The sequence below is a fragment of the Falco biarmicus genome, chromosome 4 (assembly GCF_023638135.1).
Source record: "Falco biarmicus isolate bFalBia1 chromosome 4, bFalBia1.pri, whole genome shotgun sequence".
NCBI lineage: Eukaryota > Metazoa > Chordata > Aves > Falconiformes > Falconidae > Falco > Falco biarmicus.
In genome coordinates, this window is record NC_079291.1 from 99938144 (window position 1) to 99954358 (window position 16215).

At 45.5% G+C, this 16215-nt stretch overlaps 1 protein-coding gene across 4 annotated transcripts in view; it reads left to right on the plus strand.

The window, feature by feature from the left end:
• GRIP2 (glutamate receptor interacting protein 2) overlaps positions 1-16215 on the plus strand; it is a 285003-nt gene that overhangs the window by 245988 nt on the left and 22800 nt on the right. For all 4 annotated transcript variants that reach the window (XM_056337728.1, XM_056337724.1, XM_056337725.1 and 1 more), the window contains exons 13-17: positions 4423-4568; positions 5154-5234; positions 13948-14014; positions 14797-14942; positions 15234-15378. In XM_056337728.1, the coding sequence (XP_056193703.1) occupies positions 4423-4568; positions 5154-5234; positions 13948-14014; positions 14797-14942; positions 15234-15378 (585 nt within the window). The remainder of the gene's footprint in view (positions 1-4422; positions 4569-5153; positions 5235-13947; positions 14015-14796; positions 14943-15233; positions 15379-16215) is intronic.

Consider the following 16215-nt stretch of genomic DNA (forward strand, 5'->3'; position numbering starts at 1 on the left):
TGTTTTGGTTTTTTCTTTATCCTCTATTAACCAGGGTGAACTTGGCTCACATTGCAAGGCACCACACTCCTTTTATAAATCAGGCAGCAGCAAAGCCTGCTGTCCCAGGGGACAACAGAGATGTGCTGAAATCTGCCTGGCTTTGCTTTATCATCTTGCCAAGCCTGGAGCGAAAGCAAAGACTAGCAGTGCAGTCTTGCTTGGCTCTAATGTGTCACACACACTGCTCTCCCTCTCGGCTGCCCACCCAGCAGGATTCACGCTCTCCTGGCTGCTGCTTTCTGGCGCCAGTGAGCAATCCCCTCTGCGTTTGCAGCCTGGATTTGATTTGGGGATTAAATCTCTGTGGTGTATTTCTTCTTTTCCTAGACCATGCTGCTCTTCCTAGCTGGCAGGAAAGCACTGTCTTTTCTCCCCATCTTGAAGTGATAAGTGCACTGGGTTTGCAGAGTTTGAAAAACTCAGTTTTATGTTTTCATTTCGCTTTTTGTTTCTTGCTGTCCCACAGAACTTGTTTGCTCCATCCTTCCTAGACACCTTATTCCCTGCCCTTGTGAGGTTCTGCTGTAACTGCAGCCCAAGATATTAGAGCCATTTTTCTCCCCTCTACCAAGCTGGGCTCTCAGCTGAGCCTGGGCTATGCTCTTTCTTGTCGTGCAGTTTCGGGTTTTGCAAAAGAGGCTGAGAAACAGGGATACAGGGATCAGGCTTAGCAGCCTGGGTCTCTCCTGTGTGTTTACACACTCCTGTGTGAGACCTGTGAACCTGAATGTGCTGTTGTATACAAGTGCATGATCCACAATCACGTTGTCTGTCTGGCTTGCTGTGGAAGAGCTGCCCCTTGGGTGTCTAGCAAGTTTGAGTACTACCAGGGAGGAGGACAGCATCACCCTCTTTTCAGGGAGGTTGGGCTGCCTCACAGTTATTACCTGCTTCGTTCTAGCTTGTGGCAGGTGATTTGAAGCAAAATCTCTCGCCTGCCTGACTTGTGATACATTTTACAGCCAATAGCCTCTAATAGACCTCCCTTTTCGCCTGTTGTTTTGTTTACTGGGTGCAAGATGAAGCCTTTGGGCTCCAAATGAAACAGCGATTTATCCCATTATCAGCAGGGAGAGTGGAATAGGAAGATGCCTGACATCCTTTCTTGGCTGCCTTGAAAACATGCAGTGTTTGTGTCCTTCCTCCCCTAGCTGTCATTGACAGCAGTGGGAGAGTATCTGGCTTCTCTGTCCCAGTATCCAAAATCAATGCTTCCTGCTGAGTTACATGTTTTCTATCTCTGCTCAGACACAGTTGTTTGATCATTATGTTTCTGGCTTTTGAGTATGAATGGTTTGCAAAAGGAAAGTTTAGCAGCTGGGTGAAGCTGTCAGCAAAGCTTTGATCTTTTGAGGGCTGGGACCCACCCACCAGTGTGCACATGCAGATGTATGTACACACACAGATGTGCACGTCTGACCTGTGCAGGTCAACTCGGGGGCATGTAAGGGCATGACGGATCGGTTTCTGCAGCCAGCGATGTGGCCATCACCACAGCTGCTACCACTCACCCCACAGCTGGACTGACCGTGCAGGTGCTGGTGCTGCTGAGTGAGATTTGCAGTGCATATCCTGCCCAAGGCTTGAATATGTGCTGCTCTGTGTCTAGCAAGACACCTCCACTGCTCTGTTGCTGTCTTTGAGCCCGAGGAATGAGTCATGACAAAATGCAAATCTCTGTAACCCCAGGGAGACTCATTCCCGTCATGGACTCCAACACATCATAGGGCTGTCTCCAGGAGATGCCTATACTCTTGTTTCTGATTTTAAAGCACTTCTCCCATGATCGCAAAGCACTTTGCACTGTGCACTTTGGGCTGTGCACCTCTGAGACAAGTGCTCTCTCCTTGGGAAAGCTGTCTGAAAAGGTTCATGTAGGATCCCACAGCAGAGCCAAGGAGAGGGCTGCAGGACCCTTGGCTCCCTCGGCCCTGCTCCTCTAACACACGGGCACGTGACAGCTGGAAACTGGTGTCTCTGGAATTATTCTGAAGGGTTAACAAGGCACGTCGGATCTCCTTGCACTCATGGAGGGAGCCATAAGGTTGCGGCTTCAGTCCACAAACTTTTATAAACCTGCAAGGCCAGGGCTTAAACAAGCATGGTTGACTGAGACTAATAGTAAAAGAAATAAAAATTTCTGACCTAACAGAGCTATTGTATCGTCAGTGAAGAAACACAAGGAACAGTTGTTTTGTGAGAAGGCAGCTCTGGTGGGAAAGGTGGCAAATGTTTACTTTGTTGCTGGGTAAAAGCATCCTATGATCTCCCAGCCCATGTGACTGAAACAGTGGTGCCAAAATCGTGTCCTTGTGTGACCTTGAAATGACAGTGATGTCTGTGGGATGCAGATGTGGATACCTCCTTTCTGAAAGGTGCATTATGGCCATAGGAAGAGAGCTCTTGGTGCTGGAGGAGGCATCTCTGTTGTACTCCTTGGCATCTCCATATTTATAAGCTGTTATTTCCAAGTGTGTCTATGTGGCTGCATGGCCACAAGTCCAGTAAAGGACTGCAGTTCAACATGATGGAATTTATTTGCAAGGGCAGGTTCGTTTGTACACCATGGAGTTGTCTGTCCTAATCCCAGTCTCCTTGAACAAACCGTTCTGAATTTACATCTCATAAAATAGCCCGCGTTTTTCCATGGATGGCATGAACGCAGGCAGCAGTACAAATATACTGCAAGCTTAATACCTTCTTACCAGTAAAATAACCTCTCTAGGCTCTCTCCAAACTTACTTTTATCTCAGCTTTTGATGGGCCACCAGCAAAAACTGTTGTGCTGGTCCATTTTTCTTGAATTTTGATGTGTGTATTTTTTCTTGATAACCTGGCATTTCATATACGCCCTGTTGCTTGGAGGTGAATAATACAGCCAGTGGCCATTGCCTTTGGTGTCGTCTTCATGTGCCTTGAAGCTGTGGTACCATGTTTTCTTACAATTGAGTTGGGTGTGAGTGATGAAGAGTGGCTGGAAGGATCAGAAAAAACAAGCTGTCTTCTGTGAAGTATCAGTGGAAGCAGACAACTAGAAAAGAGAGGGTGAAGAATGTGCTTGATCATTAAACAGGAAAGGAATAAAGATTCTCTGGAGGAGGCTCAAAACAGGATACTGATGCCTTCTGGGAAATGTTTGTGGTAAAATCACTGCAAATGTTGAGGTGAACCTCAAACTTATTCCCATAACCCACAACTTACTTTGGACACCACTCTGTAGCTTGCATTAATGATGAATGAAGGAGGTTTTCCCAAGCTCTGCTCAAGTGGACAGCCTTACAGAGGGGTGACGTGTGAAAAATCTGAAAAGATGCAGTGATAGTGAACAACTGACGAAGGGTATGGAGGAGAAGGAAGATAAGCCATTGCCCATGGCCAGTCACAGGGAAGACTACACTCCTGATTTTGTAGAGCCATGGTTCAGCTCAAATTAGCTGTGAGGGATAATTTGGAGGATTGTCTTGCTGGCATTGCAGTATATTTAGGAAAAAAAAAAAAAAAGCGAGTGTGGATAGTGAATGTAGGAATGTAGTGGTTCATGTGTGAGGAAACCTTGCTTATAAATGAAGGGGACTCCCAACAGACAAACCATGCCGTAGCAGGATATCTCTATCATAGCTTTGTCATCACTGTTTTTCTTCCAAATTGAAAAAACCTGCTGATGCTGCTCTTTGTGAAAGTGGGTCTAAACCAGAAACCCCAAAAGGCCAGTTGTGGTTATACTGGCGGGCTAGCGCAGCGGGGTAAGATTGGCCTTTCAAGGCAGTTAAACTGTATCAGTGTACGTTTGGCTTCCAGAAATGAAATTACAAGGGTTAAGTGATTATCCAATTTGCTGAGACATTTCAGTGAGTTCATTGGATTGTAGCTTCGGTATTAGCCATGTATTGAGCAGAGGAATCTGCAGTTTTCAGTGCCATTAGTTTGGGTTTCATGGAAAGAGCCGTATACCGTTAGATAGGGTAGGAGGGCACATACCCTCCTTTCTCACCTGTGTATCACACTCGTCTCTTGGCCGTGGTGTTGACTTTTAGGAAGGGGAGGGTTACTTTTTTTTTTTTTTCCCTGGAAATTGCAGGAAATGTGACTAAAAATGGCTATTTAGGAGCAAAGTGTATTTGAACTTAAGCAAACCACAAGGAGTTGGCTGCCTTGTGACCTTCCAGGGGGCTCCCGGCACTGGGACAGGCACTGCAGAATTAGTTATCTTCTCTTTGGGGCCACTTCGGCAGGGTTTGTCACAACTCTGTGTGTCTTGTAACAAATTTGCCTGGCAAAAGTAACTCATGGCTGGTTGTGGGGTTGTGGGTTTTTTTCCTCCTTTCCTCTTTTACCTTGCCTCCTTGTTCTCTTTCCCTGTTTTCCTGATGTGGACTGCAGGTGTGGGTTGCTACAAGTAGGAGACAGAGTCCTTTCTATCAACGGCATTGCAACTGAGGATGGGACTATGGAGGAAGCAAATCAGCTTTTGCGTGATGCCGCGCTTACGAACAAAGTGGTGCTGGAGATAGAATTTGATGTTGCAGGTATGTTGCCAAGGGAATTGCTGCTTCTACCAGGAGGGCTCTGCTAGTGCCTTTGCTAACCCATAGGAGGGAGCGTATTCACAGAAATACACAAGGTTTTTGTGAGAGCTCAGAGGGAAGAGTGGGAAGACCATGTGAGGACCTTTTCCATTTCTTGTTCTCTAATGTGCCCCAAGGTGGATGCTCTTTCTTGTGATCCTTTCATAAATGCCTTGTGTGAGATAAGCCTAAGGACTCGATGAAGAGGCCACATGTGCTTTAAGTATTTGGCCATTAATATGAATAATATTGATATTAATTTACAGCCATGAAGGAAGGAGGGAGCCAAAGCTATTGGCTGGGGTTAAAGTGCAGCTTTGTATTCAGAAGAAAAAAAAAAAAAAAGAAACTTTTTTTCCTTTTACATTGACAGAGCTGCCTCAATCTTGAAATACAGCGTGATGTGAGCACTTCACCTGGTGTTCAGAGCATGTATTTTTAATGAGAATCCAAATTTTAACCTTTTAACCCAAAGAAACCATCCATGCAACTGAAAACTCTCTTTTTTCCTCCTCTCCTCTTTTTTGTCTGTTTTTGGTTTTACAGAGTCTGTCATACCCAGCAGCGGTACTTTCCATGTTAAATTGCCCAAGAAAAGAGGTGTAGAGCTTGGAATTACAATCAGCTGTAAGTATTGCTCAGACTTGCACTAGCAGTTGCAAGAGCCACTGCTTTCCACCCTGGCACATCAGAGGGGCCCAGCTGAGAGAGATTACGTGGGGTGTCCTGGTAGTGCTCACAGTGCTTGTGATTTATCCCAAACCAAATTAGATGTGTGGTTCCTGCCTCCACAAGCTGCCAGCCGCAGAGAAAAGTGGCTGCGTGAAGGATAGAGGCAAAGGATGCGTCTCAGCTGATCAGTTGGTCTGTGTCACAGGCTAATATTGTAGACATAATATTATATTATATGTATATAATTATACAGTATACTAGTAATATTATTTTTATTTCCTTGCTGACACTTTTATTATGTTCTTTTTTAAAAAAAATTGCCTGGGTCTGGTGGGACCCTTGCAGGGAGAGGTGGAAGGAGGAGAGCAAGTGTCAGGTGAGCTCACAGCTTGAAGGGTGGAGAGGGGAAACTGCCAAAAGAAAGAGGAAGATGAAGAGGGTGGCAGGCCTTAGGCTTGGGGGGGAGGCACTTTAAGGAGAGGAGGGTGCTGGGCAGACTTTGCTGGGGTTTGTTGTGTTGATTAACCACATCCACGGAGGAGGAGGTGCATGTGCCAGGACTTGGTGGGCACTGAGAGAACAAGACATAAACCTTCTTCTTTCTTTTCTCTCTTCTCTGCACACTCTTGATTAATTATCTTTCTCTTCTGAAGTGTATTTTTCATTTAAAGACCTCTTGGCCTTGTTGGAGAAGATGCTGTAAGGGGATGATACAGGCAGATCCATCCTGAATTTCTGGCTAGCTTGGGGTGTTGTTAACGCCTTGCGTCAGTGAATTTTTCCTTTATGGCAAATGTAAGCATGTGTCACGTCACTCATCCCTCTTTCACTGCTGGGTAAACTGAGTTGAATCATCTCAGATTTGCCATGCCCAGAGGCTGCCATCACCTCTCAGCTGAAACAAAGCAGCTTGTGAGGCTGCAGTAATGGGATCTTGCGTCTAAGCCCTCAGGAGTGCAGACCCAGCTGTGTCTGGGGAATGGAGTTGCTGGGGACACTTTAAAACTAGGTTTCATTAAAATAGATAAGCTATTTGCAATTACCTCTTGGCATTTACAGCATTAGTTAGTGAGTTAATTGGAGGTGTTCTGGTCTGAGTGGGGTGATTCTCAGGGGTGACTTGAGCATCGACAGGATGATGGCTTTGCACCCTGTGTTATTTCTTCTCCCTCTTCCCAGCTTCTCCTATTTGTGCCACAAGGTTAATCCTGAGAAATGACAGCACAGTATTTAACATTTGGCTTGCTAGCAGTTACTGCCTGAAGACATCAAAGGGCTTTCCGAAAGCAGTGGGGTACCTGTAACGACATTTCACTGATGGGCGAGGAGGGTCCGGTGCAGCAGCCCAGCCTGTGCTGCGTTCCCAGCCTGCCCACTGCGCTGGCGCTGCACTCACGGGTAGCAACCTAGGACAGTGGATCTGGCAGCAAAAATCTTCTGGCTTGAGCATGGCCAAGGGTTCATCCCATTTAGGCTTCAAAGCTTAGTTTGTATCTGGGGCTGGAGAGCAAAATGAACCTGGGAGTTGCTGGCAAGAGTATTAGTTTTTATTTGAAGAGTCTCACTTATATGAGATCATCTTCAGATGTGCATTTACACTTCAAGCATATTTTTATTTTGAAAATGTTTTCATTTGAGATTTGTTTAAAAAATTGACTTCACACGCTTTTTTGAAATCACCACTAAATAAAAAGAAACTGACCCCTGAGTTTTAAATAGTTAGATACCCATTATCCAACTACAAAGCAGTTTTTTAACAATATAATAGATTTGATCTTTTTGATTGTTGAACGTGTTTGCAGGACGTTGTTTAAGTAATGCATATGCATAAACTTAAGATGTATTTCAGTCCTTTGCTGAGTCAAAGCCAAAATTATATTTACAAATGGAGCAAAAGACAGCCATCCAGAAAATGTGGTGGCAAGGATGAAATGCTAGTTGAATCCTAATTCTGTTTCCCTATATTAGTCTGTATAAGCCTATGTCCACATGACCCTTAGCAAATTAGATCATGATTTTGTCACTCTGACTCTGACCAGGCAGATAAGTATACCAGTTTCAAACATTAAAACCAAAGCAAGCAGCCTTACGGTAACTACCTCCTGCAGAGACATGACGTGCATGTGGGAACGTGATGCAAGCAGCAAGGGAAAAGGTAAAAATAACTGGTTTGCTCAGTTCCTCCCATTTCTGCTGTTTTGAATGCTTGTATAGAGCTAGAAAAAAGCTTTTACAACTTCCCTTTTGCCGCGGAAAAGCACATAACTACTGTTTCAAAGTAGCGGACTTGGTTTTCTGGCCTCTCACATTGATTCCTGTTCCTTACTTTGTAAAACTGGGGCAGGTTAAATAGATGACAAGCTGGATGGGTCAGTAGATGTGGCCACAGAAATGGATTTGTTCATAAACCTTGTGGTCCAGCTACACTGTGGGTGAAAGATGAGTTGCTTTCATTGAGTTTTACCTCTTGGCTTCAGCAGGCACATCTGTAGTTAATTCCTCTGTCTAGGAAGGTTTGCCACAGCCTTCTTACGTGGGCAGAAAGTGTTACGACCTCATCAGAGGAGCACTACAGAAATAAAAGTGATCAAGTTCTTGCTGTGCTGTGGCTCTCAGAGCTAATCGGGAGATGGGCTACATAAAGGGGGGGAGAGCAAGATTCTTGATGGATGTGTTGGAAGAAATCGTGTAATGGAGCTGACTGCAGGAGGAAACATAAATCTGCTGGAAAGCCTCATAAAAGGGCTGAAAACCCAGGAGGTTTTTGTATGAGGGCAGGTGCTGTTAGTCCTGGGATGAACATATAGAGGGGGTGTGTGCTTGCTCCTGGTGAGGGGCAGATGTTTGCTGAGGGCATTTCATCTTCTCCGAGGTCTCAAGGTTTTCCAGAAAGAGAAGGCTTGGGCTGAGCAAGCCCCTGGTTGTGGTCTGTGCGTGCAGAACGGTTTCTTCCTCCTGCGCAAACACAGCATGGCAAAGGGATGCAGTAAATTAAGACACATGATGTCAATATATGCATATAGCATTATTTCCACTTCTGTTCCCTGAAGGATGAATAGGAAACCCAAGGGGTGAGTCTCTCACTGACTCTGATTTGTATTTCTGTGGCACCTTGATGCCCTCAAGCCTCATTTCAGTCTCCTGCATTTGCTAAATGAAAATTAGCAAAGCAAAACACCAAAGCTGCCTTGGCTGCACTGCTTCCGTGGGCTTTGTCCAGGGGTGAAGGGACAAGACGCCAGCAAAATTGCTGTCATTTTATCCACACTCCAGTGCCTCAGTTTCTGTCCCAGGGAGAGGGCTGCATTTGTTTGTAGAACAGCTGCTCCGATTGAAGAGCCAAGCGTGCACTCCTGCGCGGCGTGGCTTAAGGAGCTGTGTGGGCTGTGAAGCTCACTTGTCTGCAGGGACCTCTGGGGTGCTCGGAATGCTGGGGATGCAAAGATGTGCAAAGTGAGATTTTTGACATATGGATGTGAAGATTTGGCTCTTGTTAGCCTGAACAACTCATCTCCATTAGCAGAACACATGCCTTAAGTGCTCTGATCTTGCTGGCTGTATTCCGTTCTAATGATACAGTTATGCCTTTGTAGGTTTTCTGTAAATCTCTTACAAATTAAAATCTCCAGCAGCGAGAAGCTAATAGTTGTGTATTCTTGTAGGTTCAATACCTGACATCTTAAAATAAGATATGGATTTGTTTTTAGCCTCTGGAAAATGATAGTTGATTACACAAAAGATTGCTTTTTGTGGTGCTTTTTTTTTTTTTTTTTGGTATGTTTGTTTGGGGTTTTTTTGGTCTGTCTCAAATACCTTCTCCAAGGGCTAGTTGTGAAATTTGCTGCAGGGTACAGGTGTGTTGTTGTTGCTGTTTAAACAAATATTGAAATCACCATTCACTTTAGATATGCATTAATGCTTTTTATAGCATGTTTATCAAATTACCTTTATGTATCTCAACAAATCAATACCTGTGCCCTTGACATGAAGTACTGCAGATAAGGAATAGGTAGTATATCTGCTTCTGGGTGATAAAACTGGAATTTGGGTAGATAGACAACTTTGATTAAGTCGCTTAAGTAGTGTAGTCACTGTCCTAGCGAGAAGATGGATCTGTGAGCCAAGCCAGTGTAGCTTTGCTGGCACTGGATTAACCGGGGCCATGCCACCGGCCCAGCAGAGTGTGTCTGCAAGTGGCAGCGTGCCTGGCAGCCACACGTGCTGCCCCCTCGCTAGCATTGCGGATTCAGCTAAGATTTGCAGCTGATTCACTCTGGTGCTGTTACCCAAGTGGGATATTCTGTCCCGGTTTTGCTACCAGATTTTGAAAGGCAATAGATCTGCAGTGGGGCAAATACGCTGCTGGAGGCACTGATAATTCATGCACCTGCTGCTAAAACTAATGAATGATAGAGGAAGAAGTTGGGTACTGGGGATTTAATTTTCACTGCTGCTTTTTGCAATCGATTCTGATTTGCTTTTATTTCTCTCCTCGTTCCTTAGCTATCCTGAGATTATTGGGTTTCTGATTTTGTTTATTCTTTCCCGTTTATAAATGCTTGCTTTCTTAAATGTATTCTTATGGCATTATTAAAATTTCTTTAATTACACGTTGGCAGAGTGCTGCTTTGGCTTGGTCAATAACAAAGGGCATTTATAATGGGTGGATGTGTGTGAGATATGTGCTTGTGCTCCTTGGAGGGGAATAATTTACCAATACGGGTCATTATGCATTCTATTAAAAACACAAACTGGACATGTGTTTCTAGCCTTGTCATCCATCACAGAGTAAACACCGAGCAAGCCAGAATCCCAGCAGAGGTGGCGAGAGACTGAAAGCAATTTATAAAAAGTAAATAATGGTATTGATCAATTCACCTTTTTATCACTGCCCTGTCACCGCTGCCAAGCAGTGTTTTCATTTTGAGTTTCTCTCCCACCCCACGTTTCTACCTTGACCAGCTGTTGATTTATGGAGCTTTCTGTGGACCACTGGAGCAAATTTAAACTTTTTTATACTGTCAAACCCACCAAAAATACAAATGTATCTGAAAAAGAGCCTACTTCCACCTGAAGTGGTTTGCCCTGGCAGATGGAGGCCACAAGCAGAGCACCTGCCAAGAGAGATCATGGGTTTCTGCACACCAGCTTCTGTCTCTGTGGCGTGATCCATCTCTTCCCTTGACTCCTTTTGCTGCCATCTCCATTTTACAAATGGGAAAGCAAGACCCAGAGGCAAGGCTGGGCATCCGAACCGTGTCTTCCTACAGCAGAGTTACCAAGGCAATGTCCTTTGAGGACATCGACAGCAGAAATGAATGGACAAAGAGGCTATGCTCATCTGTGCAAGTATCTGAACTCCAAAGACCACAGCCCTAATAAAATAATAATGTAATTTAAGGGCTTTTTTAAGTGCAGACAAATTAGAAATGGTTTATCCAAAATCTCACTAGAGATCTATATAGCTAATGCCTCTGACCTAGACTGAGCCACTACTTCAGTGAAAGTGGAGCTCTCACCTGTAGCCAGGCAGCTGGTACACAGAAGCATGTTGTCACCCTGTGTGAGCAGCCCAGGATGGTTAAAGATGTGGGTACCATGGTGGCTGGGGCAGTCAGGAGCAGCCTGGTCCCAGCTGATGGGCGGAAAGCCCAGCTGGGCACTCTGCTGGGGCTCCAGGAAGGGCTTTGGGGTACCAAAGGTGAATTAATCAAGTTAGTAACTACTGGTTACTAAACGAACAGCAAGTGACTGTTCTGTGCTTTGAGATTTCATTATATTAATTTTGTATCTTATACCTCTTGAGAGGGAATAATTATTCACTAAGTCTCCCTAATCATTTGTAGATGCTGACTAATAATGATGGTTTTATAAAGCCTTTCCATTTTATGCTGTTCATTTAAAACAGAGAGCTATCATCTATTAAAATTTGGGTACTGTGGTGGTAGGGACAGTTCTATGCAGTTCTGCATGGCTCTTCCATTTAACTAAAGTCTCAAGAAAATCTGTTTGGAAAGCACAACTTCCAAAAAACCCACAGATCCAGAATGATTTTTCCTTAAAACTTGCTTTGTTTCCTAATGGACAAAGCACTTAGTTTGTCACCCTCGCTTCTGATGCGGGCAGTTGTGCTGACACCAACTGTGGAGCTGCAGAAGGACGAGGTCTCGCTCTCTGCTTGGAGCCTGACTGCGGGCAGGATCCCCCCAGGTGTCTCAGGGCTTCTAAGGCAGACACTGAGATAACACCATTTCTGCAGAGCTTGAGGCATGCTGTTGTCTATACTTGCTGGTTTGTGGGGGTTTTTTTCCTCTCCCCCCACGCCCCTTGCTCTTTTGAGTGTTCACGGTCTCTGGACACATTCCAGCTGTGGCTGGGTCAGGTTTAGAGACAGCCATCCCCAACGCACCACCAGGGCTATGGAGATCCTCCCTAACCCCTTTCTGTCATGCTGCTTCTGCTTTGAAACTAGTAAACAAACCTTGCAGTGAAAACTTATTTTTGCTAACCTGGAATGTTTTGACAGAACCAGGCTAGGGTGTGATTAAATATGCATCGATGCCAGCCCGACCCAGGGCTCAGGGTGTGCTAACAGGGTCTCCTGTCACTGCCACTCGGACCACTGCTTTCTACCCCTCTCTCAGCTGTAAATACATCTCCTATATTGAAAAAGAGAACAGAAATAGTAATAACAGGGTGCTATGTCTCTGTACCTTGTGCTGTTAGTCCATGGTGTGTGGCCTTCTCAATCAGAGTGGGGATTTCTGCGTAGATTTTAGCTGCTGCACCCCATCTTCCGTCCCACTGCTCAGCTCTGCCCGGTGTGTGTCAGTCTGTCTGCTGGCTGGTCGTGCTGTGGGCAGGTTGAACACAGGCACAAACCCTTGGTGAGTCTCCACAACCCATCCACTTCTCTTTGACCTGCGGCCGCAATCTGAATGTGAGTGTCCAGACCAAAATTGCCTGACACCAGGCTCTAGTTAAGCTAGGGGGCAAATTATAGAGTCATTTAGGTTGGAAAAGATCTTTAAAGATCATCAAGTCCAACCGTTGCCCTAGCACTGTCAAGTCCACCACTAACCGTGTCCCTAAGTGCCACATCTACATGTCTTTTAAATACTTCCAGGGATGGTGACTCAATCACCTCCCTGGGCAGCCTGTGCCAGTGCTTGACCACCCTTTTGGTGAAGAAATTTTTCTTAATATCCAACCTAAACCTCCCCTGGTGCAACTTGAGGCCGTTTCCTCTTGTCCTGTCGCTTGTCACTTGGGAGAAGAGACCGACCCCACCTCACCCCAGCCTCCTTTCAGGCAGTTGTAGAGAGCGATACGGTCTCCCCCAAGCCTCCTTTTGTCCAGACTAAACAATCTGGCTCAATAATTCTTCCAGGCTCTCTATCATTCAGCAGTGGCATTGCTGTGATTATTACAAAATCAGCCACACTCTGCTCTCACTGTCTGACCGAACTTCTATACTCAGCCCTTGCTCTGGCTGAGATTGGCTGTCTTTTTGCTCTGTTCAGTACAGAAGGTTCAGTTATATCTGGGAGAGGGTATCCTTGAAGGTGATGGGTTAGCACATACGTTTTTAAAGCTCAGAAATGAATGCAAACAACAGAAAAATCTAGAGCAGAGGGGTTGGTGAGAGGAAGCACCTATTTCTTTACGTCTGACTTTCTGGGGCTTTCTGACTGCTGTTCAGGCAGGTGGATCTCTTTGTGGTTGATGCCATATACCTTACAGATATTTTAATCTCTGACCTGCACTGGATATGTTCAGATGCTGTGAGTTTCTTCCTTCCCACGCAGTTTTTGCTGAGAAGCTCCATCAGCTTTAAATGAGACGATCAAGGCAGGAGAGAGCAATGCGGCGTGAAAAGGATGCTCTTGGCATATGTTTGGTGTGTGAATGGCAGAGAGGTCAGGAGGCTTTTCAGTCATAATTCTCTCTTGGATTTCTCAGGAGAGAAGCAGTCTTGCAGACAAATTTTAAAATACAAATGCTTCCAGAGATGTGTACTCACATCTCTTGTGGGCTGAAAAAGTTATCAGGGTCGGGCAGGAGAGAAGAGTTGGAAACCACCCCTTCCAGCTCCAGTGTGGAGACCAGCTCTGATTTATCTGGTTGTGTGATGAAGTGGCCTGGGAAGCTGAACCAGCTGGAAAACAATGTTTTATCTGATTTTTCCTGGGTTGTTTTCTACCTGGAAAACTTCCCAGCACACTTCAAGAACACAGAAATATTTATATTAACCACCACACTGAACTCTAGGTACTCCCTAGGTAGCAGTGCTAATGCCTGACTGTTGCCACAGCCATTGACTTGCTGTCTTGTGCCAAGAGATGTAGGTGAGTGGGTGTTTAACAGTGCCGGGGCTGGGCAATTCCACCTTTTCCTGCTGGACACCACATGTCCTCCCCTTCAGGAGGAATCTGAAGGAAGCAGTTAGCTAACTTGGGCAAAGGGCAACCCACAAACTTTGGCAGGGATTTGCTTCTTTTTTTTTTTTTTTTTTTCCTGATGCGCCTTTCAGAGTTCAAGCGTGAAGCATCATTTTGCCAAAGGAATATAAATTCCCTTTCCTTAAGACTCCTGCTCCCCATTAACCATCCCCATGCTAGACAGCAGACTCAATACCAAGCTTTATACCCATGTGTGTCTTTTGCAGCTGCAAGCAGAAAGCCTGGGGAGCCTTTGATCATCTCTGACATCAAGAAGGGGAGCGTAGCACATAGGTGAGTGCAGAATTTCCCAGCTGCCAAACCCATTGCAAAATGTCTGGCCTGGTAACGAGAGTTAAAACGAAGCCCAGGCAGTAGCAGTCAGGTCTGGATTTTACCAGCATCCAACAAGATCTCAACCCTAGAGGTGTGTCTTAGACCACAGAAGGGCTTGCAATAAAAACTGTCTGGACTGCAGCATGTAGAGTTGAGCTAATGGAGAAGGCGGCCAGGGCACTGATTCAGATGTCTGCTGATCCTATGGGAGATGGATGTTTAGCATTTAAAAGCATGTGGTAAAGGGCTTCATATATCCCGTAAAGGGCCATGGTTCATCAGGTAGTTTGCCATGTCTCGGCTCCTACTCGGAGTGAGTGAATTGTGGGCACCGGTGGAGAACTGTGCAAATAACTCAGCATTTATTGACTGCACCTCTGATCTCAACACCTCATAGCCAGGCTAGTGCTGCCAGGGGACTCATTTCTAGGAGTGCTCATATAGGAGTTTCCATAAAAGGTAGACTACCTGTCAATTAAACTTGGGGCATTTTTCAGTGCTGTAGGTTACCCGGGCTGTGTATCTAATCCTTCTGCCGTGTTCTGTGTTGACGTACACTCTACACAAACTTCCTGCCTTTTAGTTGCAATTGTGCCAGACTCCATTCAGGGTTGTTTCCCAGAAAAGATTGAGGACAGGAAAAAGTTAATATTGTCACTGCCACTGCAGGACTGAATGTGTCGTGGGATCTGAAAGGCAAATACAAATGTACTTTTAGTTTTCTTTTTCTTTCCACGTAGAACTGGCACCTTGGAACCGGGGGACAAGCTGTTAGCCATTGATAACATCCGACTCGACAATTGCTCAATGGAGGATGCTGTGCAGATTTTAAGGCAGTGTGAAGACCTGGTCAAATTGAAGATTAGGAAGGATGAAGATAATTCTGGTACAGAAATCCTGATGCAAACTGGTGCCTGTCCACTGTAATGACATTTCCCAATAGGTAGTGCAAACTAACAAAGATAAGGGCTGCTGCCTGTCCGGTTACCACTTTCCAATTGATTATAGTCTATTTTTGTTATTCTGCCCTTAAATGGAGTCTGGAAGGTTAAAATACTCTTTGGTATGAGCATGGCTGAAGACCTCAGGCTTTTGCTTCTAAATGCTTCAAGTCTTTCCTATGACCTCTTTTATACGGCTAATTAAAAAAATTCAGCATTCCCGTTTTCTCTTTCAGATGAGCAGGAGACAACCGGTGCTATTATCTACACAGTGGAACTGAAGCGATACGGTGGCCCCTTGGGAATAACCATCTCTGGGACGGAGGAGCCTTTCGATCCTATCGTCATTTCAGGCTTGACTAAACGAGGGCTGGCAGAAAGGTGAGGTTTGGGGGCAGAGGGGTTGAGTTGATGTGGGAAGGGCTCTTGAACTTCGCCAAGTTTCCTCTGCTGTCATAAACTCTTCTTAGGTGTTTCAGTCTGCTAAAAAGGAAAGGCGCTATGAAGGTACCAAGCGCTGTGAAGCAGGTGGTGGGACTGTGCTGTTAGGGCAGCGAGAGAGGCTCAAAGCAGGGCACTGCTGGAAAAGTCAGATCCTGTGAGTCAGCTGAGTGCAGTGGCCAGGGACATGTGTTTGTTGGCTCCACTTCCGCAGAGGTGCTGCCTGGTCTGTGGTTTCTCATGCACATCTTGCATGGGGACAGTGCCCAGCCTGCACACTAATCCACTGTAGCCTCCTGTCCGGGACCTCACCTGTTGCTAAATTATGGCTCACAGCCATGACAGTGGCATGTCCTGCTGAAACCACAGATCTCAGGGATCTTCTGACCCATCCTTCCTGGTCAGTTAGTCTGTTACATGTGGAGGTATCTCAGTGCAGGGCTGGTGTGTCTCAAGCAGGAGATGTTTATACTGCATAAACGTAGGTGCAGATTTACCTTCAGCAACCAGGGAGGTTGACTCTGTGTGTGCATGTGTCTGACTATATGGGCATGCGTGGGATTTAAAGGATCAGGACGTTGCTGAGAATACAAGGTAGAACTGAGTCATACACTGTATCTTAATTAATCTGTCTGTATGGTAACCGTGACTTGTAAATAGATCGTTTCAGCAGCCCTGACTCATGCTTCTCATAGGGTTGCTTTACCCTGTGCTGCTGGACAGGCAGAACAGCAGCAAAAAACCCTCGAACAAATAGGTGTAAAGTGCTAGACCTTG